Source organism: Citrus sinensis, chromosome 9 (assembly GCF_022201045.2).
Source record: "Citrus sinensis cultivar Valencia sweet orange chromosome 9, DVS_A1.0, whole genome shotgun sequence".
Classification (NCBI taxonomy): domain Eukaryota; kingdom Viridiplantae; phylum Streptophyta; class Magnoliopsida; order Sapindales; family Rutaceae; genus Citrus; species Citrus sinensis.
The window spans coordinates 33,884,923-33,912,863 of NC_068564.1; the positions used below are offsets into that span (position 1 = coordinate 33,884,923).

The window sequence follows — 27,941 nt, forward strand, 5'->3', positions numbered from 1 at the left end:
TTTAAACTCTAATCACTTCTACTTCACGTTGAAGAATCCTTGACAAATTTAATCATAATGATGAGCCAACTAGTCAAGTTACCTACAACACATTAACGAGACATTATTTATTTACCCAACGCCCGTGAGAGGGCATGAGATTAGAGATTTGGGGGAGATCTCGTGCTTTGGTCAGAAGGGCAGGTTGGGAAAAACATAACTCTTGTCTTTCAGACATCGAGACATGACCAAACTGTCATTTTCCATACACTTGTTTTAAAAGTCAAAAATCTGTCCAGCTTCTCCTCTTCTTCATCCTCTGTAAATCACACGCTTCAATTTCTTTTAGTGTCCTTGTTATTATTATTCTTGTGTTGTAAACATTATCGGTTGAAAAACACACTCTTAAATTATCCTTCTTCTTCGGGAAGAACTTAAACTTGTTTGGAACCCGGAAGCAAAACTTAAAAGGTGAATATTTGTTATTTTTGTTATTCTGATGATCATACCAAATCCGCAAGGCATTTTTGTGTCGTGTTGTTTCGGAGAAAGAAAAGCATCAGTTAAAATTGTGTGAATCAAATCTTTTCGACGACCCTAGATCCCCTTATTATTCTATTCTACTGACTACCTTAGAGAGAAATGCTGCAACCCCAGGACCAGGAAACCGTTTCTCTAGCGCCAGGTCTGAATCTATTCCCAACCCTTAAACCCCCAAACAAAACCCTAATTTTTCACCAAATCACAGCCCTAGTCATCACCTTCTTCGCTTACGCTTCATTTCATGCTTCTCGTAAACCGCCTAGCATTGTCAAAAGCGTTCTTGGACCCACATTTGATGGCTCAAACCTGCGCTCAAACGATCCCGGATGGGCCCCCTTTAACGGCCCAGACGGGACCCACAGGCTTGGTGAGCTTGATTTAGCATTTCTTACTTCATATTCAGTTGGGATGTATTTTGCCGGACATGTTGGTGATACGATTGATTTGAGATTGTTTCTTGTATTTGGAATGATGGGGAGTGGTTTGTTCACTATAATATTTGGTTTGGCCTATTGGTTGAATGTTCATTTGTTAGGCTATTTTGTGGGTGTACAGATTTTTTGCGGTTTGTTTCAGTCAATAGGTTGGCCTTGTGTGGTCGCAGTTCTGGGGAACTGGTTTGGGAAAGCAAAGAGAGGGTTGATAATGGGAGTATGGAATTCTCACACATCAATTGGTAACATTATTGGGTCTGTTTTGGCTTCTGGAGTTTTGGAGTTTGGTTGGGGTTGGTCATTTGTGCTGCCTGGTTTTTTGGTGATTTTTGTTGGGGTTTTTGTGTTTCTGTTTCTTGTTGTGAGGCCTGAGGATTTAGGGTTCGAGTTGCCAGGAAAAGAGGTTGAGCTGATGAATGTGGAGAATGGGGATAAAGTCGAAAATGAGGAAGTGGGGCTTCTTGAATCAGGGAGTTCAGGTTCCTTGCAAGCAATTGGATTCTTGGAGGCTTGGAAGTTGCCTCGTGTGGCTCCTTTTGCATTCTGTCTTTTCTTTTCGAAGCTGGTGGCTTACACATTTTTATACTGGTTGCCATTCTACATAAGGCACACAGGTACTTGTTTCTACTTCTAATATTAAATGTATGCTTGCAAGGTGAATTTCAAAGTTGCTTGTTGGTATCTGTTGAGTGACATTTTGTTTGATGCATGAGTTAGTGTGGCAATATATCAACTTGATTGGGCCATTGTAGAGAGTCTCTCACTGGCACAAGTGATGGTGTAACTTTTGAACTTTGTGAAACTGATGTTATACAATTAGTTGGGACCTTGGTCGAGGTTCAGTTGCAGCGCCGTAGATAATGGATCTGGATATTGAAACTGTTTTCTTTACCTGGCATCTAATATTATTGGGAATTAGTGTCATTCGCTAAAATTGTCGTGGTAATGCTTCGGCTTTCTTTTGATTGCTCCATCATATATGATGCATTTATCTCTTATATTGCTTTCCTTACTGAAGAACATTTTGTTTGTTTGGAACTTGTTAGAAAGCTATCTGATTATTTTTAGTGGTGAATATTCATTGAACTCTTGATGAAATGCAGCTGTTGCTGGTGTGCATTTGTCACACAAAACTGCTGGCATACTTTCTACCATATTCGATATTGGTGGAGTTTTTGGTGGAATTTTGGCTGGTCTCATTTCTGATATGATTGAAGCTCGGGCAGTTACTTCAGTTGCATTCTTGTTACTATCAATTCCAGCCCTAGTTTTATACCGTACATATGGAAGTATCTCAATGATCACCAACATCCCACTGATGTTTCTTTCGGGCTTGCTAGTGAATGGTCCCTATTCGCTTATTACGACAGCTGTCGCAGCTGATCTGGGTACTCAGGATTTAATCAAAGGGAATTCACGAGCATTGGCAACTGTGACTGCCATTATAGATGGGACTGGTTCTGTAGGGGCAGCTCTTGGCCCGCTTTTGGCTGGCTATATTTCAACCCGCGGATGGAACAGCGTGTTCTTTATGCTTATTGTTTCTATACTCTTTGCAGGCATGTTCTTGATTCGTATTGTGAAGGCTGAGATTAGAGAGAAGCTTAACGAGGGAAAATGGCATTGGAATAGCATAACCACACAATGAAAGAGAGTTTCATAGTTAAGGCTATACCTACTTTTGTACTACAAAAGAGAAGTGAATTTCATATACAAAACAGCACATAGATGAATTTTCTGAGGCCATTTTACATGTAATCAGATATGTTCTATTTTTTTGGGTTTGGGTCACATTCAGAATAAACAATTCTCTTTTTTGTTGTACATGTACTGGCAACGGCATAGTGATATTAACTCAGATGAAATTCTTCATTTCCTCCTTTTTGGTTTATGAATTGCTTCCGTCAATATGTAAATTGCGGGAACTTTTTAAGGGGCTACAATAATCAAACAGGTGAAGAAAAATAAAATATGTGTGATTTTTATACATCAAACGGGAGCGTAGAGCAACAACGGAAACTGTGTCAGTACAAATCAAATCCTATCCCATCTATACAACGTGGTTTCCTTTCTCCAATTATCCTAAATTAAACCTAAAGATCCAATGGATTCCAACAAAGAGAAGGAGAAAGAAGAGTGTGTGATATTATTTATCGTAATCCACAGTTTTGGTGTGTTTAAAGTTCCTCTCTTTCCTTCATGGTACTCAAGACTCATGACTGATACCAGCTTTCTGTTTCCCTTGATGAATCAATATTTACAGAAAAAGACTCTACAGAACAGGTAACTATTATTATTATTAACTACTATCCTTTGGCTGCTAAAAGGTTAAAAAAGAGGTATGCCAATGAAGAAAGCTACTATCCTTCTAACAGACATCTCAGATTCTGAAGCCCCTCTGCAGAAATGCTTCTATGAACTTTTGCCTTTTGTACAGCCGCATGTGGAGGTGGCTCCAAATGAAAACTCACCATGACAATTGTCAGATTGTCCGTCCCTCCTCGCTTTATTGCTTCCTTGACCATTTCCTTGCAGCATAACTTCAAATCGTTATGCTCTTGGAGCCGCCTCCTGGCAAAACCTACAGCATTTTGACTAGTAAACACATCCCATATTCCGTCACTACCAATGATAAGAAACTCATCCTCATTGGTCAGTGTGACCAGTTTGAGTTCTGGTTCTGCACTCAAGGGCCCACCCCTTCCTCCCATTTCCTTCATTCCTTCAAGGTGCCAATCGCCTAATGCACGGGTGACACCTAGCTGACCATTCAAGTAACCATCATCAATATATCCACCCAATGACTGTATCCGCATCCTTTCTTTTGTACAGTCAGGTCTGTGATCCTCTGATAGTTCTACAGCAGCACCACGTCTCGACAATACAGCCCGACAATCACCAGCATTTGCCACAAGCAAAGACCTGTTCAGAGGATGACCGTATTTTTCAGACAAATTACACAATATAAATGTAACTCAAAGTTTATGTTCAAAATAAGTATGCAATCTAAGGATTCTCATGAGAAGATGCTTATGTACTCACCTTTCCAGACCGACTTTACTAAAAAACATATTGACTACACGTATGTATACATTAATGCTGAGTCATCACTCTATGTTTGCTATAGTGTAAATTGAAAGGAGCTTACCTCCCAAATATCATTGCCGTTAACGCAGTTGTGCCAGAAGACAGAGCAGACTCAATAGAGCAAGACTTCAAAAGTGCCGCATCAGTCTCTATAAATGATCTTGTGACCACTTTCTCAATGTCTAAAGGGAAATCAGCATCCTCAACAATAACTCTTGGCAAATGCTCACGGACAAAATGTGCGGCACCATTTCCCCCGTGGCCATCAAACACCTGCTCCTCAAAGCAAGTTGTTTCATATGAAGAAATGAGAATACAACATTTACATCTTTCATGAGAGGATTGCAAGTTGCAACAAATTAAAGGAGAAACATACATGAATAAAAGTAAATCTTCTGACGTATTGGTACAAATGAATTACAATTCGACCAAGCGCAAACAAACAATATAATTACGATACAAACTTACCCCATAAAATGAAATGGCTTCTTGACCCGGTAATTTGTTACCAAATTTCTTAGCCAAATCGCTAATGCATACATGAGTATCCTCCATATATGTGCGATCACCGATGTCAGACCACTCTCCTGATCGCAAGGCAGGGACAAAATTTGTCAACATGTTCTGTATTCTTTCAGCGACAGTTGAAACTGTATCCTCAGAAATGCTTTCCAGCTGAATGCATCAGGAAGGTATCAGATTAAGAGTGACAATGAGAACAATAATAAGTTAACAGAAAGATCAGGAAAACTTGGGGGCGAAAAAATGACATTTGAGAAAAGCATCAGCTAGGATTTGCAAACAGGGAAAGTATTAAATATATGTCAGAAATTAAAGCAAAAAAGTATAAAACAAACTGAGTTTTAAACCAGTTCCAGTAGGACAGAAGATTCTTGAGTGCTTAAGAATTCTAAACAACAGTGAAGCTCAGGCACAAGAAAGAAATTATATCTTCAGAAAATTCTAATACGAAAAATTATCACTTTAGCCGCTCTTTATTCATAGCAGCTAGTGGCGTCGCTTAAATCTAATTTTTGTTTATCATGCTGACCGTATACTACTATTTCAGCTGATTTCTAATTTTTTTTTTTTTCTATTCGTGCTTTTGACGTAATTTTAACTTGTTTTATTGAGGGGTTAGGCCCTTTCCCCCCTCATTTGCATGTTACTTTCTAATCATTTTAATTTAAGCTTTCTCTCGAGGTTTATTCAAGAAAAAAAAAAGAAAAAGAAAAAGAAAAAGAAAGAAACACTGTATGACCAGGGAAAAAAGAATCGGAACGAAAGTCATCAGCAAGTCCTGAATTGAATAACCAGCAAAGCTGGATAAAACTCTACAGACTAATGATTACGGTATGAGCTTAAGCTGAATGGATACTTCACAAAGTTCCATAATTTACAGAAAAAAAAAATCACCAACCTGCAATTATGAAAAAAAGATAAAAAAGAAAAGAAAAAGAAAAGAAAAGGAGGGATCCCCTAAACTTAATTCCATAGGAAAAAAAAAATGAGCTTCAGACAAAATAAACGAGTAAGAAATGGAGTCTTACCGGAAATGAATCGCCAATGGTGGGTTGAACATTAGAACTGGTGAAAGAAGAATCTTTATCCAAATTCTCCATCTGGTGGTGTAACAGCTCAAAATGCAAAGGCCAAGAAGAAGAAACGCTGTTGGTGTTAGTGTTCAGGTTCTCCACTTCTTGAGCATCCTGAACACACATGATGTTGTCGTTATGTTAGTTGGTTGAAAATAGGGTAACTTTTTTGATGATGTTTTTAGCTATAAAGGCAGACGGAAGCAGAGAATCAAATGAAAATTAAATGTGGGGTGGTCTAAGAGGAGATTATTGAGACTGTGTTGAGATAAAATGTGGGGGCTTCTTGGTCCTGTTTGTTATTAAAAGGTTGTTGGGAAAGAGAGATGATGGTAGCCGTTAAATTCCAGATTTTTCTATTAAAAGCGTGGCTCAAAATATCACTTAGTTGGGTTTCTTTTCATTTTTCTCATCATCTTTTTTGTTTTTGTTTTTTTTTTTTTCTTTAACTAATCCTTTTGTTTTGTTATTATTATTTTGTTCTTACTCTATGGAAATATTTTTATGGCAAAACCTGGCTGGAATTATTGTCAAACTACCCTTTTGCTTATTTCCGCTTTCAGTAATATTTTCATTTCTTATCATTATGTAAAAAGTGGCTTTTTTATTTACTTTTTTTAATTTTCATCTTTTTCCCTTTTGCTAGAGATTGAAATATGTTGGAGTTCATTTTAATACTTTATTCTCTTTATTTTTTCTTTTCTATAAGAAAGTGTTCGCTCAAATTGCACGACTCTGCCAATAATCTAATATCACGTGTTGGTAAAATGATATTATAAGATGCACATATTTTTACCATTTTTATTGGCATCATCAATAAAAGAAAATGACAGTCATACCCAATTGGCCTTCGAATCATTGATGACTTGATGTGACAATGGCACACTCGCGAAAAATGGAAGAGGAAGAATAATAAGTTAAATCAGCACAGTGTCTCCGCGTTTCAACGAAAAAGGGCACCCAAATTATTGTGTATTTTGCTCGATCAAATCTGGGATCAATGACAAATTGGCTTTTGTTATTTTAATTGGTAAATAACCGAATCGAAAAGATTTGGAAGAGAAGTTTTGATTGGCGAAGTGTGAATGAGAGGAAATGCTTTTGGACGGAATTGATGGGAAGGCAGATGATGCAATGACAATGACATATAAAATAAATAAAGCTCAACGGGTGATCTTTCACAAAAGGTGGTGAGTCTCACTCCATGAGAGATAAAATATCTTTTCTTTTGTTCAAAGTTTCAACATTGGTCTCCAAGCAAAACCAAAAGGATGCTTCTTTTCATTCTGCCACAATACTTGTCCTTTTGCTTTGTAAAAGGAATGAAAAGGAATCCCCCCCCCCCCCCCCCCCCCCCCCCATTTGCACAAAATGCGAAGTTTGGTCAATGAATCTCTTAATTAATTGATCTTTTTAGCTACTACTTGCAACCCAAATGCGGTGCGGGTTGCTACTAAAACCAACCCCAATTATACAGATTGGAATTCCTTCATTTTGATGACTATAAAACATTAACATACTAATCACACTTGGGGTTGGGGATTCAATCCCAGATTTTCACAAAAATTAAAAAAAAAAAAAAAACCGAGGCAAAGAAAAATCATAGTTATACTTTCATTAATTTTCACTTGGGTGGTCAAAAAAGACACGCAATTTATTATTATTTTTCTTACTTTATTAAAATTGCCATATCTTGATTGATTGCAAAGCTTGCCTCGATGCAACAAAAGTACCTTAAACAGTCAAGCCAAAGGGTGATTGAATATCTTGTCAAGTATAGCTGGCAATGCAAAGGAATATGCTTGGTTGCTTGATTCTTGACCTAAATGTTGCAGTCTGATGTGGCCTTTTGTAGTCCTCCAATTGATGTTAGTGGAGCCGTTGCATTATGCCATTATTGCCCAAACAATTTGTGCCATAAATGTAAATTCTAAGCTGAGTCATTCACACCCATTCTTGCTTAAGAATTATTTATTCACTTACTTATGCGCGGTTAAGTTGGTCCATTAAGGCTCAAGATTGACTTATTCAAAGTGCCACTACCCAAAAAAAAAAAAAAAAAGAACCACCAATTATTAAGACAAAGAAATGAAGCCAAGAACGTCAATGGACAGCAAAAATGCACAGTAATAATTAAAGAGTGATTATATTATATACATAAGCAATCTATGAGAAATATCCCAAAGTCAAAGTGAATCTTCCATCATCTAATGCGAAAGGAATTAGAGCATGTTGCACTATATAAATCACATCATCCATGGGGAATGGAAACTTTGTAACTTCTCTCAGGCAAGACAATATAAAATCTTATTGGCTGATGCACAATGATACTTTAGCCTTGAGGACAAGGTTGCTTTTTAAGAGGGGGGAATTGTTATGGGTCTTTTATTATTCATTTTCAATGCTTTTTTTATTTTTAATTATGAGTCCAAGAGTTGGGTTAGTGGGTTAGTCTGGTGAGTCATTGGTTGTTAGGTTAGACCAAATCTTGTGGGAAGACTTAGTTTTTCCTTTTTCTTTGGGATTTGATCAGTAAGCTAGTTTTAGTTTGTATTTGATTATTAAATAAGTCATGAAATACATGAATAAAGGATTATGCAGTTATTTGACATTAAAATTCACTTGAGTTGCTGAGGTCTAGATTCCTCTGTTAACTTTAAGCTCTTAGTTTCAAATTCTCTTCATTATAGGTTCTAATAAAAATAAAAGATCCAATCCCCAGTACGTGCCACTGTTGTCGACTCAACCCGGCCCTCATACCATATCACAACTTGAAGTAAAGGAAAGGCCAAACACTTATTCATGAAGTCACCCAATCCTGCCTTTATTTAACGTGAGTCCGGCTATATTATAACTACTCTATAATAGAGCATTGTTGATAATTGTACGATTATAGAAACAAATATTAAATCTATAATTGTTGTTATGATATGATGGTCATCATCAATGCTTCACGATAGAATAGCTCCACCATAGCCATTGCCATTTAATATTTATATTTTGTTTATTTATCAAAGAAATAGCAGACACTCTGATCAAGCTCAGTCGGAGATAGGATAAATCAGCCCTAGGATATCTCTCCATATAAACAAATGGATTAGCCTTGATTTTTTGGAGGCTCAAAAAAAAATTTTAAAAATTAAAATTAATTTTAGTATTTAGTAAATTTTTTAAAGAAGTAAAATCCCTCCACCCTACAGTAAATTTTTTAAAGAAGTAAAAAAAGATAAGAATAATTTTTCAAAATCTGATTTTGAGAACTATTTTTATACTTCATATATATCCTCACATCTACTAAAAAAAATCTAAAATTAGCCTTATTAATTACAAATGATTCTGGTTTTCAATGTTAGGATTTTGACATGTGTAGGTATAAAATACAACTTAATTTATTGATCATTACATAGAATTTAATTAAGATATTTATGAAAGTATGATTTATTCAATTCTCACCAAGAATAGAAGGATTTCAGTTTTGATTGGGTCGGTTCCAAGATTTTTTTTTTTTTTGGTCTACCTTACTTTATTTTCTTCATTTTTATCTTATATCAATAAGATATTAATAACTCAATCAAAATAAAATACTTTAAAGAGATTATTATTTTTATCAATTATATTGAACTAACAAAATAAAATAATAAAATATTTTTACTAGTTATCAATTATTATATATACACAACTAAAATTATTTTATATACATATTTATAATTTGTAAATAAATTTTATTTAATATTATACTAATTCAGTCATTTACATTTTGTATCAGTTTAACAATAAGATTTACCAAATACATACAGTTTTTTTTAAGCTCACAACACTTGTAAAGATAAATTTTATCAAATATTTATTTAATTCTTTTCAAAATTAATTATTTTTACAACATAATTAATAACAATTATTTTAAAATCTACAATATTATTAAATTAGTCCATAACTTCTTATCCGCTTCGACCTATTTTTGGGCCCAATTATTCACACCCTCGGCCCAGTTGGGTAAGCTCCAAGCTTCTAATTGATGATATTCCTTTCCATACATGCATATTTGTAACGAGTGTTGCTAGGCATATAGAAAGGCGAGAGAAACTCGAGAAAATCTGTTTTCTTTATTATTTTTATTGATATTTTAATTTTTTTTAATTGAAGGGTGAGAGATTTTGGGAGAAATCGTAAGTATTACATTGGTTCATAAGAATAAGTGCAAAATTACTAAAAGATACCAAGAAATAGGGGTGGGCAAATTCGGTTTGGATCGGTTTGAGACATATTCTCAAACCGATCCAAATTTATCGATTTGAAATATTTTCAAACTGATATCAATCTAAATTTTTTTCAAACCGAACCGATCCAAACCAACTGAATCGGTTTGGATCCTCAGTTTGAGCTTATTAGCTAAAATCCCATTTCTTTTATATTATTTTACTTAAATTATTTGTTATTTTTTTGTGTCCGTAATCTAAATTAATACCTCTTTTATATTATTCATATCTACTTTAATATCTACATAACAATTCAAAGATACATTCATACAAATTTACAGCATAATACATCCTAATAAAGAAGTTCTTAACCTGTTCATTCAAAACAAACTCACAAAATTAAAATAAACTTGAACAACGTTTGACAATTAAAATATTATGCATCTTGTCCATCAAAACTTATAGCCCAATTACTTTTGATTTGTCAAAATCTACATAAAATGATAAATATAATTAGTTAGATTGCTTAACTTAGAATATAATGTAATTATATAATATTTCTAGATTGGATCGGTTTGAATCGATTTGAAATCCTTCCAAACCGAAATCCAAACCGAGTGATGTCGATTTACAATCCAATAAACCGAAACCAGTTTTTTTACTAATGAAACCGATCCAAACTGATCTAAATGATCGGTTTGGATTGGTTCAGTTAAGATATGCCCACCCCTACCAAGAAAAGGGCTATGTTGTAAAAAAGATTTTGATAAATTCAATGCAAAACATCAAAAAATGACTGGAAATAGAAACAAAAATCATTATGATTTGCTTGTTCCTGAAAATATTTTATTCCCTAACAAGCATTCATTTAAGTATGGTATGGACATTCATTATACAAGTCCGAAGAAGATAGCATGTACCCCCCACGTATGCCAGAACAGATTGCAGCACATTAACTCAATCGTAGTAGTGTCTGTCACAAACATTCCATTTGTGATGGAAATTTAAAATTAAAAAAAAGGGGAGAGAGAGAGAAATTAGGACTTCATCACATCTGACTAGATGAGATTGCCGCCATTCCTCTGTAGAACACTATGCTGAGGGAAATACATTATTCATATTGCCCACAATCATCAATCATCCAATTCCATCAGATAAATGAGTCCCCTGCCATACCACTAATCACTCCATCTGCATCAAGGGAACCGCAGTATTATATTATACTACTATTGTAACAAAATTTACTCAATGTACATCAGATGCTGCATAAAACCGAACAAGCTCAAAGTATGATATGCAGCACACTACTAAGGGTAACTGTAATGGTGTCATTGTGCAATATATTATATTGCTAAGTAAATTTGATGACATGCAACATGTTACATTAATGGTTCCACTTTACCAAACCAGCTATGTCAACAATAGATAGAAAAGGAGCTCCTTACAGATTAAATGTAGATGATGATTCACATTCATGAAGAAACATAATTTATTTGATTTTGTTAACAATTTTAAAGATGTATGGAAAAGCTCAATCCTCCATCAAGTTTTGGCTTGTCATGGATTTTAACCATATGAGGAAGAAAGATGAAAGGAGGAAAAGTTGACAAAATTAAGGACTTTCAGGCAGCAACATAACTACACCTTTTGACGTTTTGGATTCGGTGCGCTTGGTTCTGAATCACTTTGTCGACGTGATGTCCGAACACTTGAGCTACCAGCCTGCAAAAATATCATCCTTCAGCGTATTCTCTCATATGCATGCAAGTCGATGTGATTATGACTGGGGCAGGGTTTGAAAGGTGGAAGTATATTTGATCATGAACCAAAAGGAAATTAAAAATACAATGTAATACGGAATCTAGGATTAGCCGTACCAGAGGCATAAAAAGCCATTGCAATTGTAATTGGTTAAGCAGTCTTACATGGGTGGAAGAATCTTGAGACATTCTATGCTCAAATGCATTCGCGTCCTCCAAAGGGGTAACAGTTGGTTCTGCACTTGAATGTTGAGATATGAAGGGCATTATCTGATGAAGCAAGTTAGATAAAAAAATCCCTTCATCAGTAGCACTTGCTTCTGCTGCTGAAGAGCCAGTGGATGAAACTACACGATCTCTAAATGTAGCTGCATGCTCCGGAACAGAATCAGAAGCTGTTCCATGTAAGCCACCATTTTCTACATGGATCTCACCACCTGGAAAAAGATTCCTCAGAAGTTGAAGAACACCAGAACGGATCTGTCGCTCTGATTCTTGGTTGTCTTGGGTTCCAGCAGTTGACAGAGTACCAACATTGACACTGTGTGAGTGAGATGCCTCCTGTTGTCTGGAGTTTGGATTTGCCAATGATCCTACAAATGAAAAAACCACTTGAAGGATTCAGTTCCTGAAAGATTACCGTCTTGGTCAACAAATAAAGACGAGTTGCATAAAAATTAAACCAGTCCTGAAACCAAATCTAACTTCAAAAGCAATGCACGATAAATGATCAATCTATTAGAAGAACAAGCAAATTAGAGCATAACAACCCTACCAAACTTTAACGTACGGAATAGACATGCATGCATAGCCATACTAAAGCTCAAAATATGTATTTAACAAGCAGCAAACTCTGAATGCAAATAGCCATTGACCCAGATGAGTTCTCCAACTTCCGAAAGAAATCTAAAAAACAAAAGATGGTGCACCTAGTGATCATTCAGTTTATAATGAGTCATTTTACACACCAAATGAGCAACTCCTTTTACCTTCCACTACCTTTTGAAAAGTTTATATATCAATCGAGTTGCTCGAGTTCTATTTTCCAGGACAGAGAAATGAATGTTGTCCTCAGTTAGATGATTACTCATATCAATTTATTAAAATACAAATGAAAGAATAATTAGAATAGGCTCTCCTGCAAACATTTTGCATTGATGTTTTTATCAATGTTTTTTTATTAATCAGGCAAATTCAGTCTGCCTGACAATTTTACCAAAAAGTTTGAAGCTGCCATACATGGTCAGAATCGTCACTGGTTATATCTTTTGGATAAACAGAAACCACACAACTACCAAGGATATTAATAGCATCAGCAGTAGTACAAGCATTACTATCAAAACAAGATCAACATTTACTAAAATGAATAATCAAACAAATACCAAGCCTCCTGAAACTAACAACTATAGGAATTCAAAGATTTCAAGAAATAATTGTAAATGTTACATTACCATTTCGTGCAGGATCTTCAGCATTTTGTTGCCCTATAGAATCAGGAACTGATGGCTGCTCAGTTTGCAGTCCAGCAGGATGATGCTCACCAGATACTTGATGTCCCTGTTCACCACTCACAAGTCCAGAAGCTACATGCTGAAATCTTCCAAGAACCGGATAATATAAGCTGACAGGATTACTAGATGAATCTGAAGGTAGGCGCCCAAAGGGAGCTGGAACGGCTGCTACCATGGTTCTAATTGGCACTACTCGTACACCAGATTCTCCAGCAGAAGATGAACCATCTGAGTTCCTTGTAGTTGCTTGACTGCCAAGGTTATCAGTGCCAGAAGCTGTTGCTGTGTTTCCTTGGCCTGGGGCCTGCTGAGTATTACTGCGTTCCTCTTGAATAGCATTAGAACCCACCATTGACGAACCTTCCAGTAAAATCAACAATTGTAAGAACTTTAAAAACGCACATGTCTGACACTTGAGGCCACATTTCCATATGTGTGAACGCCATGTATAGTTACAGAAGATTCCACTTCTATATAACTAGTAAAAGCGTGGGGAAACGAGGATTGCCACCTCTGTTGTCAAGAAGCTCACACAGGTTGCAATTGCCATTACATGATATAAGTATTTCATCCAAAAGTAGTCAGATCATAATTAATTATGGTTAATATTTAAAATTCACAAATACACATATTTGACAGTTTTTCATGAATGCATAATTTTGGATGCTGAACAGCTTCTATTAGTCATTATCAAAAGTCCAGATATGTATGCACCAAAAAATTTTAAATATTACAGGCAGAAAATAAGCAGGATACCTCTTCGTATTTGTATATCAATACGCCTTGGAAGAAACCCAGCACTACGTCCATTAACCAAACCAGAGCCAGGCTGTACAGACCCCATGGGAATGGCACCAAAGCTTGTTCCTGGTTGAAAAGGAAGAGGCTGAACACATATCGTCCAACGATCAGTAAAAGGAAAAATTTGAAGTCAACAAGAAGATTTAATCATAAGCAGAGAATATTGCCTGAACCATGAGAGGGTTAGGACCAGAAGGTGATATGAAAACTGCTGGCCCAGCATTAACCACAGCTTCAGACTGCATAAGAAAATGAGTCAAAGACAAACTTAGGCGAAGTAATGTGAACCGAGGTGAAGCCATACAAAGGGTAACAGAATTATCCTACCGGAGTTTGACCTAGTCGCAAAGTCATGGTTGTACGACCAAGTTCAAGAAGAAAAGCACCTAGATTATGCAGTAGAAGACCTGCACTCCATGCAGTTGTTTGAATACTTGTCCGTAAAGATGGATCTGTCACATTCGCTTGATTCTCAAGTTGCCTCGCAAGTTGCTATCAGTATGTAAGAAAACATACCAATCACACAAAATATTAATCAACAGAATCTCAGGACCACTGGAGTTATTATACAGGATTCTAGAAAAAGAAAATATACTTCAAAGAGTTGGTTAATATCATGGTCAACAAAGGAAAAGGTCGTACATTGATCACCAAAACAAACAATTAAGATGTAAGACAAGAAACATACATGAAGGCACTCTGCAGATTGTTCAATGAGCATTTGTCTGGTAGACTGCATCACTTCTGCTAAAGATGCAGGCATTGGAAGCCCTTCTTGTAATGACCCTGGATGTGAAGCTGAGTTAGTGTTTCCTTCTATGGTACTATTTGTAGCAGCAGTGTTGTTGCCACCACCTCTGCCTGCCCAAAATCAACAAAGAATTATAGCAGTGCCTAACATGTATAGCACAGTGGAATATTACAGTATAAAAGGGTGATAGGAACAGACCTATTCCATCAAATTCGTGCCTCAATTGACTTAGATATTGGGACAAGGTTGTCAAAGAATCAGGTATTACCTACAATGAAAGAGAAATATTACCAAAATTTGTCACATAACCCTACTAGGTATATCTCAATTTTTACTTCTTATAGCTTGATAAAAAGTAAATCCGCACACTGCAAGACCATAAATTGATGAAGCAAATCGAGAATTTTACGCTTACAGGAGGCTGCAAAGTCCCCAAGGAAATTGCTGTTGGAATCCCAAAAGCACTATGTGGTCGATTTGATTGAAACCGTGTGCCACCTTGTTCAGGTTGTTGATGGGCCGAGTCTAATGCACTACCAGCATCTGATGTCCTTTCGGGTCTTTGCATTGCATGTTCCTGCTAAATCCCCAACCCCAGAAAAATGAAAATGAATATAATAAATGCACGTAGATAGAAGAATACAAATTAATCAGTCGATTGTGGCGATCTAAGATCCTAAATTTTAGGAAACCTTCAACAAATTATCTCCTCCAATCAAGAAATCATAAAAATATCTGTGTCAATTTTTTCCCCCAACTTTTGGCAGGGGTAGTTTGTGTGAAAGAGGGGGAAGGGAAAGGGTGCTGTGGTTGTGATAGAGGAAGAATCTTATTTCTTTTCAAGACCACCAGCATTGCACACAATACTTCAACCGACCTATCTAAGTTAAAGTTTCAGGGAATTGAGATTATGACTTACCCTGAGATCTATCCCACCACCACCACTTCCAATATTTGAAAGACCAAAAGAGCCCAGAACAGCCGACACAATCTGCTCAGAAGAAAATACAAAGATTGAGAAATTTCCAGGGAGAGATTATTCAACCAGCTTGAAATCAAAATTCATGTTCCATTCCAATCCAATCTACATGCTGTCTAACCTGACTGATCTCTGAAGGAACTCCATCTCCTCGATCAGGAAGATTGAAAGTTTCAATTACAACACTAGGGGCTACATGACTACCATGGCTGCGGCTTGTACCTGATCAGGTTCAATTTCACGAAATAAGAGGATTTAGCTTGGATCTCTCAGTAGTTTTAAAAGTAACAGAAACCATTTATTCAAAAGCGCACACCCATCATATTGATACTATAAACATAAATGCAAATTTTAGACAACATAAGAAATGTTATTAATGCATCATGATTCAGTACATGACGAGGACAGGCCGACAAGATCTTTAATATAAAATTAATAAATTTGAAGCATACAAGAGAAGGCCAATAGCAAAAGGAATGGTATGCATGTAAATGAGGGCAAAAAGGTAAATGAAAAATAAGAATTCAATAAACATGGATGGAATGGCACAAGACAGTTCAAAGAAAATATCCAATTCAATGTAAATTGCAGATATAAAACACCTGGAAGTACACATAGGAAGCCCAGTCCCCAGAAAGTGTGATTGTTCCCCTAATACAGTGGACAACGTATTAAACACAAAGGAATTACTCTTCCCAGTCCTAGATTCCTCTGCTATGGAACCTACAGCTTCAGCATGCAAGCACCGAAGCCACAGTACCTAGAAAATACTCAACTAATCCTAAAAGTGAAAGGAAAGACTTGTGTGATCCAAACCTTCTGTCACAATAATACTTGCACATAAAACATATATGTTCAAAGATCTTTTTCCACTAAATAAGACCAAATACTAAATAAACTTCCCACCTTCCCCAATTCCTGCAAAAAATAAATAAATAAATAAAAATACCACCTTAAGAAGGGCACCCACCTGCTAAATGCTCCTCTATGAATTTGCCCCCTCTCCACTCCCACCACCACACCCCACCTCCCCCTTACCAGACAACCCCAACCCCAACCCCCACCCCCCCCCCCCCCCCAATGGGGCCACAGGGCCAACCCATCAACTGGGAAAGAAAGAATCTTAATCACATGGAGCATGAAATTTATTGAGATTAGAACAAGTAGAACAGACAACATTTTAAAACAATAGCATAAATCCTTAATTGAATCCAACCTGGAAGATTATGGGTGCCATCAGATGATGATGTAACTGGTTGCCTGACCACCATATGCAAGGTGTGGCCATCCTCAACATCTAATGCAAGTTAAGAAATTAAAGGAAAATGTAGAACGTGGAGTGATACTGCAAACAATGATAAGCAAGCTATAATCTACAGATTGTTACATGAAGGAAATATAAAAGTTTACTGGCAGTATGCGTGGTTGTATAATTAGTTAAATCCTTCATCGATATCCCGCTCAAAAGGCCAAATGACTATTACTTCTGAAATTTATTAAAACGAAACTCCCATACTGATTCTAAAAGTGCAAAAGTCGCTTCTTATTTGAGTGCATAAGTTATATCAGGATCAACAGCTACTCCCCAACCACCAGCCTTTGCAGCCAACATCCTAAAACTCCAAAATTCCACAACTCAAATAAGCATTAAAAGACCAAGGATACGGTAGGCTGAGAGGAGTTGATCATCTTTTAGAACCTTTCCACGACATATTAGACGTTGTTGCTCCGATAACACACCCGTGACAGAAGCAATCTGCTCTTTCAAAGCAGGAACTGGTACCTGCAGAACATTTAGAGAATACTAATTCTATCACAAAGCTAACATAAAAGTCAATAGCAACATGTCTCCATGGACAATATACATGCGTTACTGGTCTTAACTATAAGAAACAATTGTGCTAAGAACAAATCAACTAGAAAAAAGAACATTCAAGTCATAGATCCATGGACAGAATTTAAACCTGCAGTCTAACACAAGGCAGGAACTTAAGTAGGATGATGACAAGAGAGCACCAGAAGTCACCTGTTTATCAACTCTCAAAGTATAGGTTTGTGAATCTAGTGTTTTTATCTTAATTTCAATGGTGGTTTCAGAACTTTCAGCCCCAGGAATTTTAACAGTACCACGACTCTCCATTCTCTGCTGACCGTTCAGATACCTAATTAAAAAAAAAAAAAGCACAGAAAGAAAATACTACTAAAAGAGTCACCTTCTTGTGCTTGAATAGCTATATATGCATTGATAAGAAAATACTACAAAATCATGGCAACGAGAAACTGATGTAAAATTTTAAAATCAAGAATGATGCAGTATGTGATACTCCAAAAAGAATACATTTTTGCTTCTCAACATGTAAAAAGCTAGATTATGCATGTTTGAAGAAGATAATGATCTTCTTCTTCCAGCATCCAAGAAATAGGTAAGCCATTTGACCTTGACCCAAGCCCTTCAAAAATAGATGTTTGAATTTGTAATGGCCAAATTCCTAGCTTTGATATCAACAAAATAGTATATGGGGATCGCAACTCTTCCAAAATAAAACTTGATTTTATGCCATAACTAAAAATCAACTGAGGGGTAAATTAGATACAGGAGCTGAAGTTGAAATCACAAGCAAAAGCTTTGATATAAATGTGAAAGGATTAAGAATCCATCACAAAATAAGCACACGAATGGACCTGAGATTGGGAAACCACTGAACGGATGACCAGACAAAATTTTCATTTTTTTTTAATCTATAACTCGCAAAGTTGGAAACGGAAAGCAGTGACTAAAATCACAATTGCCAAATTGCAAAATTCCATGAGGCTTAAATCACATAAATAGAAACAGCCATTTGCAGAAAAAACAAATATAATCAACATCAGATAGCGTTAAAAAAGAAAAGAAAAAAACAAAAAACAAGAGTCCCAGCTGCTAGGGTTTTTTCAGACCAAGGAAGAAAGAAAGGTAAAAAAGGCAGAAAGCGGACACCTTAAGCTTAAAACCAGAAAACAATCAGCAAGAAAAAGGATGAAGAAATCGCACGATAAAAGAATACCTGAGATCAGATAGTAATGATTTGGAGATGTAGAAGACAGAGCGAGAGAGGAGGAGGGACCCCAGATGAGTGTCAGAAGAAACAAACAATAGAGTACAGAGACAGACGGTAGTCTTTTGTTTACTATGAATTATGAAAGAGCAGCTTAACAGAACCGGACAGGCCCCGTGCCGGGCCGTAAGTCTGTATCTGTATCCGTATGATGCTCTCTCTCTCTCGTTGTGTTCAGTGCGTTGCAATTTAGGCCCGAGAGGGAAATGAGTATTCACTTACTGTGCCGGATTTTGTGGTTCTTACTTATCTTAAGAATTTTATTTTTATTTATTTACTTTAACACTGACTCAATTAGATGGCTATTTTTTTTATTTTGATTTGGATTTGGGAAAAAAAAAAATTATCTACCATCCATCCATTTTTTTAATTTTTTTTATTGAAATGCACCGTAAATTACATTTCTTTTCACTTGTTCACTTCTGTTTGGAAAGAAAACTAACGGAATATTATATAAATAATTTTTTTACCTTCAAATGTAAAAGATAAATTATCCACCGACCATCTTTTTTTGTATTATTTCAAAAATACGCAATTTTTAATTTTTTTTTACTGAACTCCACTTGAAATTATATTATTTTGCACTTATCCACCATTGTGTCGTTGTGAAATGATAATTTTACCTTTATGATATCAGTAAAGTTCTAACGGTGTTATAACGAAAGTGGACTAATGAAAAAAATGTTAACTTCAGATGGAGCGCTGCAAAAAAAAAATTGTTTATTTTTTAAAAACAGTGAAAAAACGAGTGGACGGTGGATAATTTCCCTTTGAAAAATAAGGATTATATGAATAGAATAAAGATTTTTTCACATCACAATTTTGTTAATAATGTATGCATCCATATCAATTAAAAGTCTTGGCAAAATATGAGACGCATTGATTGCCCAATATGAACACGACACGAATAAATATGTATAAGTTGTCAAATTTGACACGATTATTAAATGAGTCAGATTCAGGTTGACACAATTTTTCCCGTGTCGGGTTAGAATTAAAATTATTGACCCATTTACCCGAATAATGACACAATCATATTTTCTATTTAAAATTGATTTTTAAGTTTTTATCATTAAAACTCAAATATTTGACATGATTCTCTTTTTCTTTTTTTTGGATGACAGACATATACGTAGTGTTTTATTTTAAAAAAATTTATATAAATTTAGAATTTTAATAGTGTAAGTGTATAAAATATTGATACACGTGTATATTTTATGATATCAATATATAATATCATTTACATATATATATATACACACTTTAAATACTGTAAATGTGTAAAAGTTTGGGGGTGTATGTGTAATATTTGTTAAATATATAGATATTAAATATGTTATTGAGTAATTTGTTTATTTTTTATGTCGGATTTGGGTCCCAATATTTTGACATAATTATTAAATGGATCGTGTTTGAATTGACCTAAATTTGATACGACATGAAAATGACACGACATAAACACGATCTAGTGACCCGCTTTGCCAACTCCACTGTCCACCTGTATTGATTAGCATAATGGTTACAAGTTAAGATTTGCTGGCACTAGATGTGATCAATTATGTATTTGTAGGGGGAACTTGAACTTCTTCTCGCAAATGGAGTCATAAATAAAATATAAGTGTGTAAATTCTACATTAATTTTTTAGTCCTTAACTCCCTATAATTTAAAACTCAAGCCATCGAGTGGCTAACTAAATAATTGTGTCAAGCCTCCTCCCTTGAGTTGATGTAACTATGTAAATTACGTATATGATGTATTTACCAATTATTAATTGAAATGAGTTGTAACTAACATGAGGAATAAAAATGAAAATAAATTATTTGCTTGAAGTGCAGTAATTTGAATTGAAATAGACTATATTACCATTGATATCTTTACTTTATCTTGGAATCGAATAAATTATTCTAATGTATTAAAATATTATTAATTAACTACTGTCATTACAATAGTATTATGCTTAATTAAGATATTTAATCACATGTCACCAATCATTTATTTCATTTACATGCTATTAATCATTATCTTATAATTTTTACAACACACGTAAATTTCCACATCAATAATTATCCCAATTGAGTATCAAATTGAGTAAGTATACTATCACTCTTGTCATTAATATAATTATTTATTGTAATAATTATGATTATTATTATTATTCAAAAAATTTAAAAAATTCAAATATAAAAAAACATATAGAATAACATACAACAACACCACAAATTCATTCACAAATAAAAATGCCACAACATAAATCAAGCATTAAAAATAACATAAACCCAACTATCCAAGTCTAATAACACCATAAATCTAAGTAGATTCCAAGCTAGTGTATTTTACTTTTAGGGTTAAGTTAGATTTTTCTTCAATTAAGTCATTAAACTTATATATTTTCTAATTGAGTTTTAATTTAATAAATAATATTTGAACTAAAAAATATGTTGATCTAGATATTCGACTTTCCAGATGTACTTGCATCCGTATCCGAATTTGGATTCGGATGGATATTTCATATTAACACTTGAATTTGCATTTTTTTACATATGTGGATCCAAATTTTTTCAAATCCAAATCTTTAAGATCTTGCAAAAGTAGGCCGAACCCGAATTTTTTTGTTGTCCCTATAAATTAACATGACCCTCTTTAAGATTATGATACATTATTCTTTTACAATAAGACAGACAAGTTAAAAGCTCATATAACATTTTTTTGCAGACAATTGCTTTTTTGGTAAATTCGTATTTATAAACTATTAGGTTGCTTTTCTTGTTTTAGTGAACTTTTATTCTTGTAAATGGTAAATTGATGTAAGTGTCATATAGTTCACTTCATAAACTCTATTATGTGGAAGGATTTGGGTTCAGTACTGATATGACATTTTTACTCATCTTTTAGAAAGATACCATTAGTAATTATTGGATAAAAATATAAAACTAATTAAATTTTAACCATATGTTATTATAAATATATGTGTGGTAAAAGATTATGAAAGTTAAATACAGATCAGTTCAATACTATATCCAAATCCTATGTGAAAATATGAGATATGTAATTTAAATCCTACTCTTATATATGAGAGAAAATTGGTTTACCGTTATGCTATTATTAAAAAAAATTGATGAAATTATATGAATATTGTCAAAAGAGCAAGCTGTTGGATCTTTAATCCAATATTGTTGGATCCTTAATCTAAAATTGGGTTTATGTGTGAATAATTATGTGTTGTGGATTGTCACATAAGGTTAAACTCAATTAAAAGTGATCTATTAAGGTTCTTAAAATTGAGTCTTTAATGTATTTGATAGGGTGTGGTATTTTAATGTGTAGAGATTTAAGGGCAATTTTTATTTCTATGATAAGTTAAAATAAGAATACTTAAAAATAATAGAAAAAATTATCTATTTAAATTATTATAGTCCCCAGATCACACGTAACATTCTATTCTTTACTGATATCCTATCATCAGAAATAGTGCACAAAAAAAACTTAAAGGATTCTCTAGGAGAACGTGAAAATATTTTATGGAGTACTACATAACAAGTAATTTGAAAATCTTCCAAACTCCGAAAGACTGCAAAATAGAGTGAAAGAACTAGGTGTGCAAATCTTTCTCTAAAGTTTTATTCCTGTCCTATTTTCGTATAAGGGATCGACCACAATAGCAGCCAAGAGAGGAAATTGTCACCACTCACCCATTCTTTGATGCTTAGGGGTGGGGGGGGGGGGGGGGGGAATTTGTAAGATACATTTCCATGTCTATCAAGTTGTGATAATAATTTAAAAATATTTGTGGTGCCTTTTTTCCACTCTTTCTCAAGCTTTTTGATACCATTCATTTTTACAAGTTTTAAATGTTCTTCCAACTGAAGCCAATCTAGTAGGATCTTCAACCATGTAAAAGCTTATATGGTCTTTATATTTTAGTTCTTTTTGTAAAGAAAGTGTACCAGGTTATGAGATATCAGTTTATCAAATGCCATTAATTTTCATTACAATAACTAGAACAAAATGTATTAACATCAAGAATTGTAATATCTTATGTATATATTACTTTGAAGCCAAAGCAATGAACAAAAGACACTTCACATAAGTGATTAACAGAACGATTAACATATTTGTTTCCTCTTATTCAACATCGACTGTGTGTAGATTCATTGCGGTCAAATTTTCATCTCTTTAGAATAATGAGAAACAAACTAGATTTTGAGGTTTCAGCATAGAGTGAAACTTAAATGCCTCAAAGAGCTATCTATGAAATGTCAAATAGTATCACAAGAGACTTGAATATGATATTGTTAATAACAAACAAATAAACAAGTAATTGCGGCTTCCGCTATAGAAATTAAAATGCATGGAACTAAAAGGTATTCAAACCGAAGATGATTTTTGAACTCATCTTGTATGTTTTAACTATTTGTTTATATTGTGATAGTATTTAGAGGTTATTGATTGAATTATTTGCTTCGATATTTATTTCACAAGTTATATATTTGAAAAATGTTGAAAAAATAAATATGACACCGAAAATTTAAGGCCATAAGTTTTGATCTTTATAAAGAATTAATATTTTTTAACATTATGCTAAAAAAAGTCAAATTTCTAAAATTTAAGACTTGTATCTTTAGTATTTTTCTAAGTACTAATAAGTATTATTTTCTAAATATATAATTTAAAGTCTTTCACTAATTTATTTAATTTTACAAGTTTTTCTCTAATACAAAAAATAAGTTATTTGTATATTTGGTTAAAACTAAGGGAAACAAATTTAATTTGAAAATTACGCTTCAGTACGAATATAAACTTTGGCTTTATCTAGGAAAATGATTTATTGGTCTCTCATTAGGCTCAATCCAACTTTGGTTCAATAATGTAAAAAAATATACATATTATATGTAATACATTTTATTTGAAATATTTTATTTTTTTCCATAATATTAATATATGGGATAGAGAGATCACTTGTGAAATTAAAAATCAAAAGACCATTGGTTAAATAAAAATAAAATCAAAGGAAGCTTATTTGTTTCGAAATGCACTTAAAAAATGTATTTTGCAAAAAAAAACCTTTAACATTACTTTTCCATTTTTCTTTTTTTTAAATAACGATTTTAAAATTTTAGTTAGGACATGATAAGTTCTCTATTTTTGTATGACTTTACATCCAATATTCTAAAATTTAATTAGTAAGCATGTAGAAGATGATAGTTCATTTTCATTTTACCAATAAACGACATGTCGTTTGAACATTTACTAGAAAAACAACCTCACAACCTCATTATTTCTGAAACGACAATGTATAATTGCATGCATAGTGCATATTATTTATGATCCGTCATTTGAATTTTGGCTGCATATGAATTTATGATCCGTCATTTTAATAATGAAATAAAATAATAACTATTTCAATTATTCATATACTTTTACATGCTTGTTTTCTAAAATACCGAGAATAAGTTATTTGTATATTTGAGTAGAGCTAAAGGAAAAACCTTAATTTGAAAATCACGCTTAAGTAAGAACATATAATTTGGTTTATACAGGAATTAAATAATCTCTTGACCTCTCATTCGACTCATTTTAAATTTGGTCCTATAATATAAAAATTGCATGTGTTATATGTAAAATATTTTATTTGAAATATTTATTTTTTTCATAATATTAGTACATGGGGATAGAGAGACTATTTGTAAAATTGAAAATTGAAAGACCATTAGTTAAACCAAAATAAAATTAAAGGTAGCCCATCCCCAAAATACACTTAAAAAAAAAAAAAAACCTCGTACTTCACCAAAAAAAAAATAAAACCACTATGTTTGTTGATTGGTGGGTTAATTGATATACGAATTGGTCAATTTTCAACCATACACTATTGTTAATTAACAAACACGTATGCACAAAAAAAAAATAGTTTTTTTTTTTCTTTTCAATAATCATGAAGAAATTGAAACGTAAATGAGTTGAATTCAAACTGGCGAGTCAATGATTTTCAGTAATCAATTATATTAACATAAAGGATAGCCTTTGATAGCCTTTTGACGGTACAACCATTTCCTTATGATGTTAAACAAGTTGTGGTATTGATTGGAAAGTATCAAAATTAATTATTCATGAAAACAAAGTAAAAGAACCAGAGTTTGGAGCGCTAGCAGCCAATGATCTAACGAAAGTGAAAGAGAAGCTTGCGAAGAATGTTTTTTGTTCCCAGTCTTTCAATGGCTTAATGATGTTTGTTACTCAACATCATCTAAATTCATGAACGTGTGTTACTCCTCACTAAGTCGTGGATACACATTACGTACAACACAAATTGTATTTAAGAGATGAGCCAAATCAATAAAATAGCACAATAAAGGAATAAATACATTTACGACTTGTCTAATCGAAGTTAGAAGATAACAAAAACTTATCAAAATAAGTATCAGGCAAAAATTATAGGATAGAAAAGCTATCAAGAAAGTGCTAAAATGAGACATAAAACGACTAAACTTAAGATGAAGATAAAATGGGATAATATTTAATAAAAATTAAACCATATCCGGTCCATAATAATCAAGAGGCCTTGCATGCCATGACTGATGTTGATATCATCAAAAATAGCTACCAATCTTTTATTCTTTGGTAATTTGGTCTTGAGAGTTAATGAGCCCACAAACACATACAAGCATAAGGTCCCACATGTAGATGACAATTCATGCAATTGCAATCAATTAGTGTAACACTGGTGGAGCCAATTCTCAAAATCCTTGATGGGCAAATCAACTGATAAAGAAACACCAGTTGGTCTTAGTCACACAATGAACCATGCCTACGTCGCTGAACGCACCCCATGTTAGTTTCCCTTTATTACACACATATATAGAGCATCCTCACTTTAATAAAATGAATTACGAAACCTTATTTGCAATATGTAGTGGATATGTTTTCAAATTAAGTTTACCTTGCATTTTATGTTTTACTAGTACATTAAATTCTATGCTCTCTCTCTTTGTTAACTCTAACAATAACACTAAGTGCAAATCCAAAGAGGAAAGAAGAGAAAATCTACATTGGGTCGAATTTATTTATTATTTTGATCATTTTTGGGAGATCTTCTTTTATATATATACAAAAACCTGCAGAGATCGACGTATCTGCCATGAAAAGTGCCTCTGACTCAATCATTAACTATGACAGTAGAAGATAATAATTATAGTACTATAAACGAAAGCATACCTCTAATTGAAGTGAGGCTAGAAAAACTGCAGCATTCCTGTAATGCTGTCCCAACTTCAATCTACTTATGACTATCCTAACTAATTAAAGTATAAACTTGCTCCGACCCTCCAGCTATATTTCTATAGATCTAGAATTGATTAATTGCTAGTTATGGATTGGAGGTTTTCTTCTAGCTGGAGAATAGTCCATTTCAGCAACATCTGTAAGGTCTACACAGTGATCGTCATCATCGGAGCTCTTATTTTGCTCATGATCATCATCAGAAGTTGGCGGTGAGTTAGTAGTGAAATTCCCAGATTGCTTCCCCAAAGATGATGTAGGTTTAACTTCATTCTGTACATGGATGTAATACATATATAGTATTATCAATAATGTAATCTTGTTAAGAAAAAACCTATAACTGTACATATATATGTAAATTAAATGAATTTTGGTTTGCTGGTGATCAATAGTTAATGACTTCAACCAACCTTTGAAGTGGTGGTAGAAAAAGAAGTAGCGGTGGTAGTGGTTGTGGAAATAAGTTTTCTATTCATTGATCCTGCAACAATAGATATGTGAAAATTAATGAAGATATTTATAAATACTTAAGATAAGGTATATTCGCAACTTGTATCCCTAAGTTCATTAATTTTGCGGGATCTCTTTCTCTATCTTTTGGGTGCATAATTTTTTTTTTTCAGAAGGGGTGAATAATTGATTCAACTTAGTTTAGTGAATTATCTAACACAAAAACTATCTGTATATATGAACAGATCGAACAACCCAAATGGCATATACAGATCACTATAATGAGAGAGTTAGAGAATTGAAACATCTAGGGGAAAAGAAATTAAAATAACCAAAAGTTTAATTAATTTGTAAATCACAATTAATTCAGGGGTTTGAATTTGAATCTTCTAATAATAAAATCATATCCACTCAGTACTGTGAAAATCTCAAGTTAAGAACAACTTGAGTAAATCAATAGTTAAGCTAGGAAAAGAAGTTCTTAAACCAATGGTGTTTGGGTTTATGCTTTGTATGTTTACATTGATCTTCTTGAATGCCAGGTAGCCAGTACTGTTTCGATTTCTTAGATACTCCAGAAATAACTGATATTTTCAAGGTACCTGTGGTGCAGTCTTTGCAATGAACAATTTCCTTAATGCTACTGCTGTCATCATCACTTGTTTTGATAAAAAAAGCAATTCTCTCTTTCTGCATTGCATATATATTATAAATTTATAGAAAGAGAGCGGATTAAAATTAGAATAATGTGTAGTGAAATGGAATATAAATCTATCCCTACATATGAAAAGAAGTTAATCAATACTTACATGGATTATCTCATGATGATGATGCCCAACAGATGAGAAGAGTCTTTTCTTAAAGCGAATCCCTAACACAAAAGGAACAAAATTAAATGATATCGTAACCTAACTACATACATATGCAAAAAGAAGAAGAAGAAGAAGAAGAAGGAAAAGGAAAAAAAGATGCTTGAAAATTTTATAAGAGGAAGGAGATATATTGGCCTTGGCCTACCTTGAGCCCCAGTAAAGAGAAGAGATACAACCAGAATAGAGATTACTACTTTTGCAAAAGTCGCCTTCATTGTTTTGAAGAAAGAAAGAAAAAACTTGGGAAGATATATAATTCAAGAGATTATATATAACAGTTTGGTTTTGGAGAGCTCCTAAATAAACGTTGAAGAAGAGATAAAACTAGCTAGCTTTGGTTTTCTCTTTTCTTTTTGTGTCGAAAATCTTGAAAATGAAAAAAGATTGTGGATGGTTGATATTGTAGGGAAGGAAAAGCCTAGCCTCTCTTTATATATAAATTTAGATGGGCATGCTGTTGGCGTTGGGGTCCCATGCTTGCATATATATTGAGTTTCTTTGGCAATAATACAATCAACTTTTACAGCAGGAGGATTTTTCTCCCACTTTCTTTGTTTTTGTTTTGTCTTCCCTTGTTATGTGCAAAATCTTTGTCAAAAGGAAACGACTAATCAT

The 27,941-nt window shown here is 33.8% G+C and overlaps 4 protein-coding genes across 7 annotated transcripts; 1 reads left to right on the forward strand and 3 right to left on the reverse strand.

The window, feature by feature from the left end:
- Window positions 1-78: 78 nt before the first annotated feature.
- LOC102615792 (putative glycerol-3-phosphate transporter 5) lies at window positions 79-2,828 on the forward strand. Its single transcript, XM_006473875.4, has 2 exons — window positions 79-1,570; window positions 2,060-2,828. The coding sequence occupies exons 1-2, from the start codon at window positions 622-624 to the stop codon at window positions 2,602-2,604; spliced, it is 1,494 nt and encodes a 497-aa protein (XP_006473938.2). The 5' UTR covers window positions 79-621; the 3' UTR covers window positions 2,605-2,828.
- Window positions 2,829-2,911: 83 nt separating this feature from the next.
- On the reverse strand, window positions 2,912-6,026 carry LOC102616092 (probable protein phosphatase 2C 27). Its single transcript, XM_006473876.4, has 4 exons — window positions 5,594-6,026; window positions 4,512-4,718; window positions 4,105-4,316; window positions 2,912-3,878 (listed from the first exon to the last, which is right to left on the reverse strand). The coding sequence occupies exons 1-4, from the start codon at window positions 5,762-5,764 to the stop codon at window positions 3,317-3,319; spliced, it is 1,152 nt and encodes a 383-aa protein (XP_006473939.2). The 5' UTR covers window positions 5,765-6,026; the 3' UTR covers window positions 2,912-3,316.
- Window positions 6,027-10,637: 4,611 nt separating this feature from the next.
- Window positions 10,638-18,948, reverse strand: LOC102615017 (ubiquitin-like domain-containing protein CIP73). 4 transcript variants are annotated; one of them, XM_006473873.4, is made up of 16 exons: window positions 18,681-18,948; window positions 17,663-17,798; window positions 17,302-17,419; window positions 16,853-16,933; window positions 15,758-15,858; window positions 15,577-15,648; window positions 15,073-15,234; window positions 14,856-14,925; window positions 14,595-14,767; window positions 14,234-14,398; window positions 14,074-14,145; window positions 13,862-13,991; window positions 13,046-13,465; window positions 11,760-12,187; window positions 11,479-11,556; window positions 10,638-11,025 (listed from the first exon to the last, which is right to left on the reverse strand). In XM_006473873.4, exons 2-16 carry the CDS (start codon window positions 17,774-17,776, stop codon window positions 11,017-11,019), a joined length of 2,193 nt encoding a protein of 730 aa, XP_006473936.2. In that variant the 5' UTR covers window positions 17,777-17,798; window positions 18,681-18,948; the 3' UTR covers window positions 10,638-11,016. The 4 variants fall into 4 exon arrangements, with proteins under 4 accessions (XP_006473936.2, XP_052289437.1, XP_052289438.1 ...); XM_052433477.1 differs by having other exon boundaries at window positions 14,595-14,692; window positions 18,681-18,938; XM_052433478.1 differs by lacking the exon at window positions 17,663-17,798 and having other exon boundaries at window positions 18,681-18,937.
- A 6,807-nt stretch (window positions 18,949-25,755) lies between these two features.
- Window positions 25,756-27,827, reverse strand: LOC102614714 (uncharacterized). Its single transcript, XM_006473872.4, has 5 exons — window positions 27,472-27,827; window positions 27,264-27,325; window positions 27,057-27,144; window positions 26,415-26,485; window positions 25,756-26,277 (listed from the first exon to the last, which is right to left on the reverse strand). The coding sequence occupies exons 1-5, from the start codon at window positions 27,539-27,541 to the stop codon at window positions 26,089-26,091; spliced, it is 480 nt and encodes a 159-aa protein (XP_006473935.2). The 5' UTR covers window positions 27,542-27,827; the 3' UTR covers window positions 25,756-26,088.
- Window positions 27,828-27,941: the final 114 nt, after the last annotated feature.

Excerpts from the sequence above, each read along its gene's own strand:
- LOC102615792 (XM_006473875.4), top strand. The coding sequence starts at position 622 with ATGCTGCAACCCCAGGACCAGGAAACCGTTTCTCTAGCGCCAGGTCTG. Across the intron at positions 1,571-2,059 it reads ATTCTACATAAGGCACACAG|CTGTTGCTGGTGTGCATTTG; the intron begins GTACTTGTTTCT and ends GATGAAATGCAG.
- LOC102614714 (XM_006473872.4), bottom strand. The coding sequence starts at position 27,541 with ATGAAGGCGACTTTTGCAAAAGTAGTAATCTCTATTCTGGTTGTATCT. Across the intron at positions 26,486-27,056 it reads TTGCAAAGACTGCACCACAG|GATCAATGAATAGAAAACTT; the intron begins GTACCTTGAAAA and ends CTATTGTTGCAG. Across the intron at positions 26,278-26,414 it reads TTTCTACCACCACTTCAAAG|AATGAAGTTAAACCTACATC; the intron begins GTTGGTTGAAGT and ends ATCCATGTACAG.
- LOC102616092 (XM_006473876.4), bottom strand. The coding sequence starts at position 5,764 with ATGTGTGTTCAGGATGCTCAAGAAGTGGAGAACCTGAACACTAACACC. Across the intron at positions 4,719-5,593 it reads CCATTGGCGATTCATTTCCG|CTGGAAAGCATTTCTGAGGA; the intron begins GTAAGACTCCAT and ends TGATGCATTCAG. Across the intron at positions 4,317-4,511 it reads AAGCCATTTCATTTTATGGG|GTGTTTGATGGCCACGGGGG; the intron begins GTAAGTTTGTAT and ends TTTGAGGAGCAG.
- LOC102615017 (XM_006473873.4), bottom strand. The coding sequence starts at position 17,776 with ATGGAGAGTCGTGGTACTGTTAAAATTCCTGGGGCTGAAAGTTCTGAA. Across the intron at positions 17,420-17,662 it reads CTTTGAGAGTTGATAAACAG|GTACCAGTTCCTGCTTTGAA; the intron begins GTGACTTCTGGT and ends AATGTTCTGCAG. Across the intron at positions 15,649-15,757 it reads TTCCTTCAGAGATCAGTCAG|ATTGTGTCGGCTGTTCTGGG; the intron begins GTTAGACAGCAT and ends TCTTCTGAGCAG.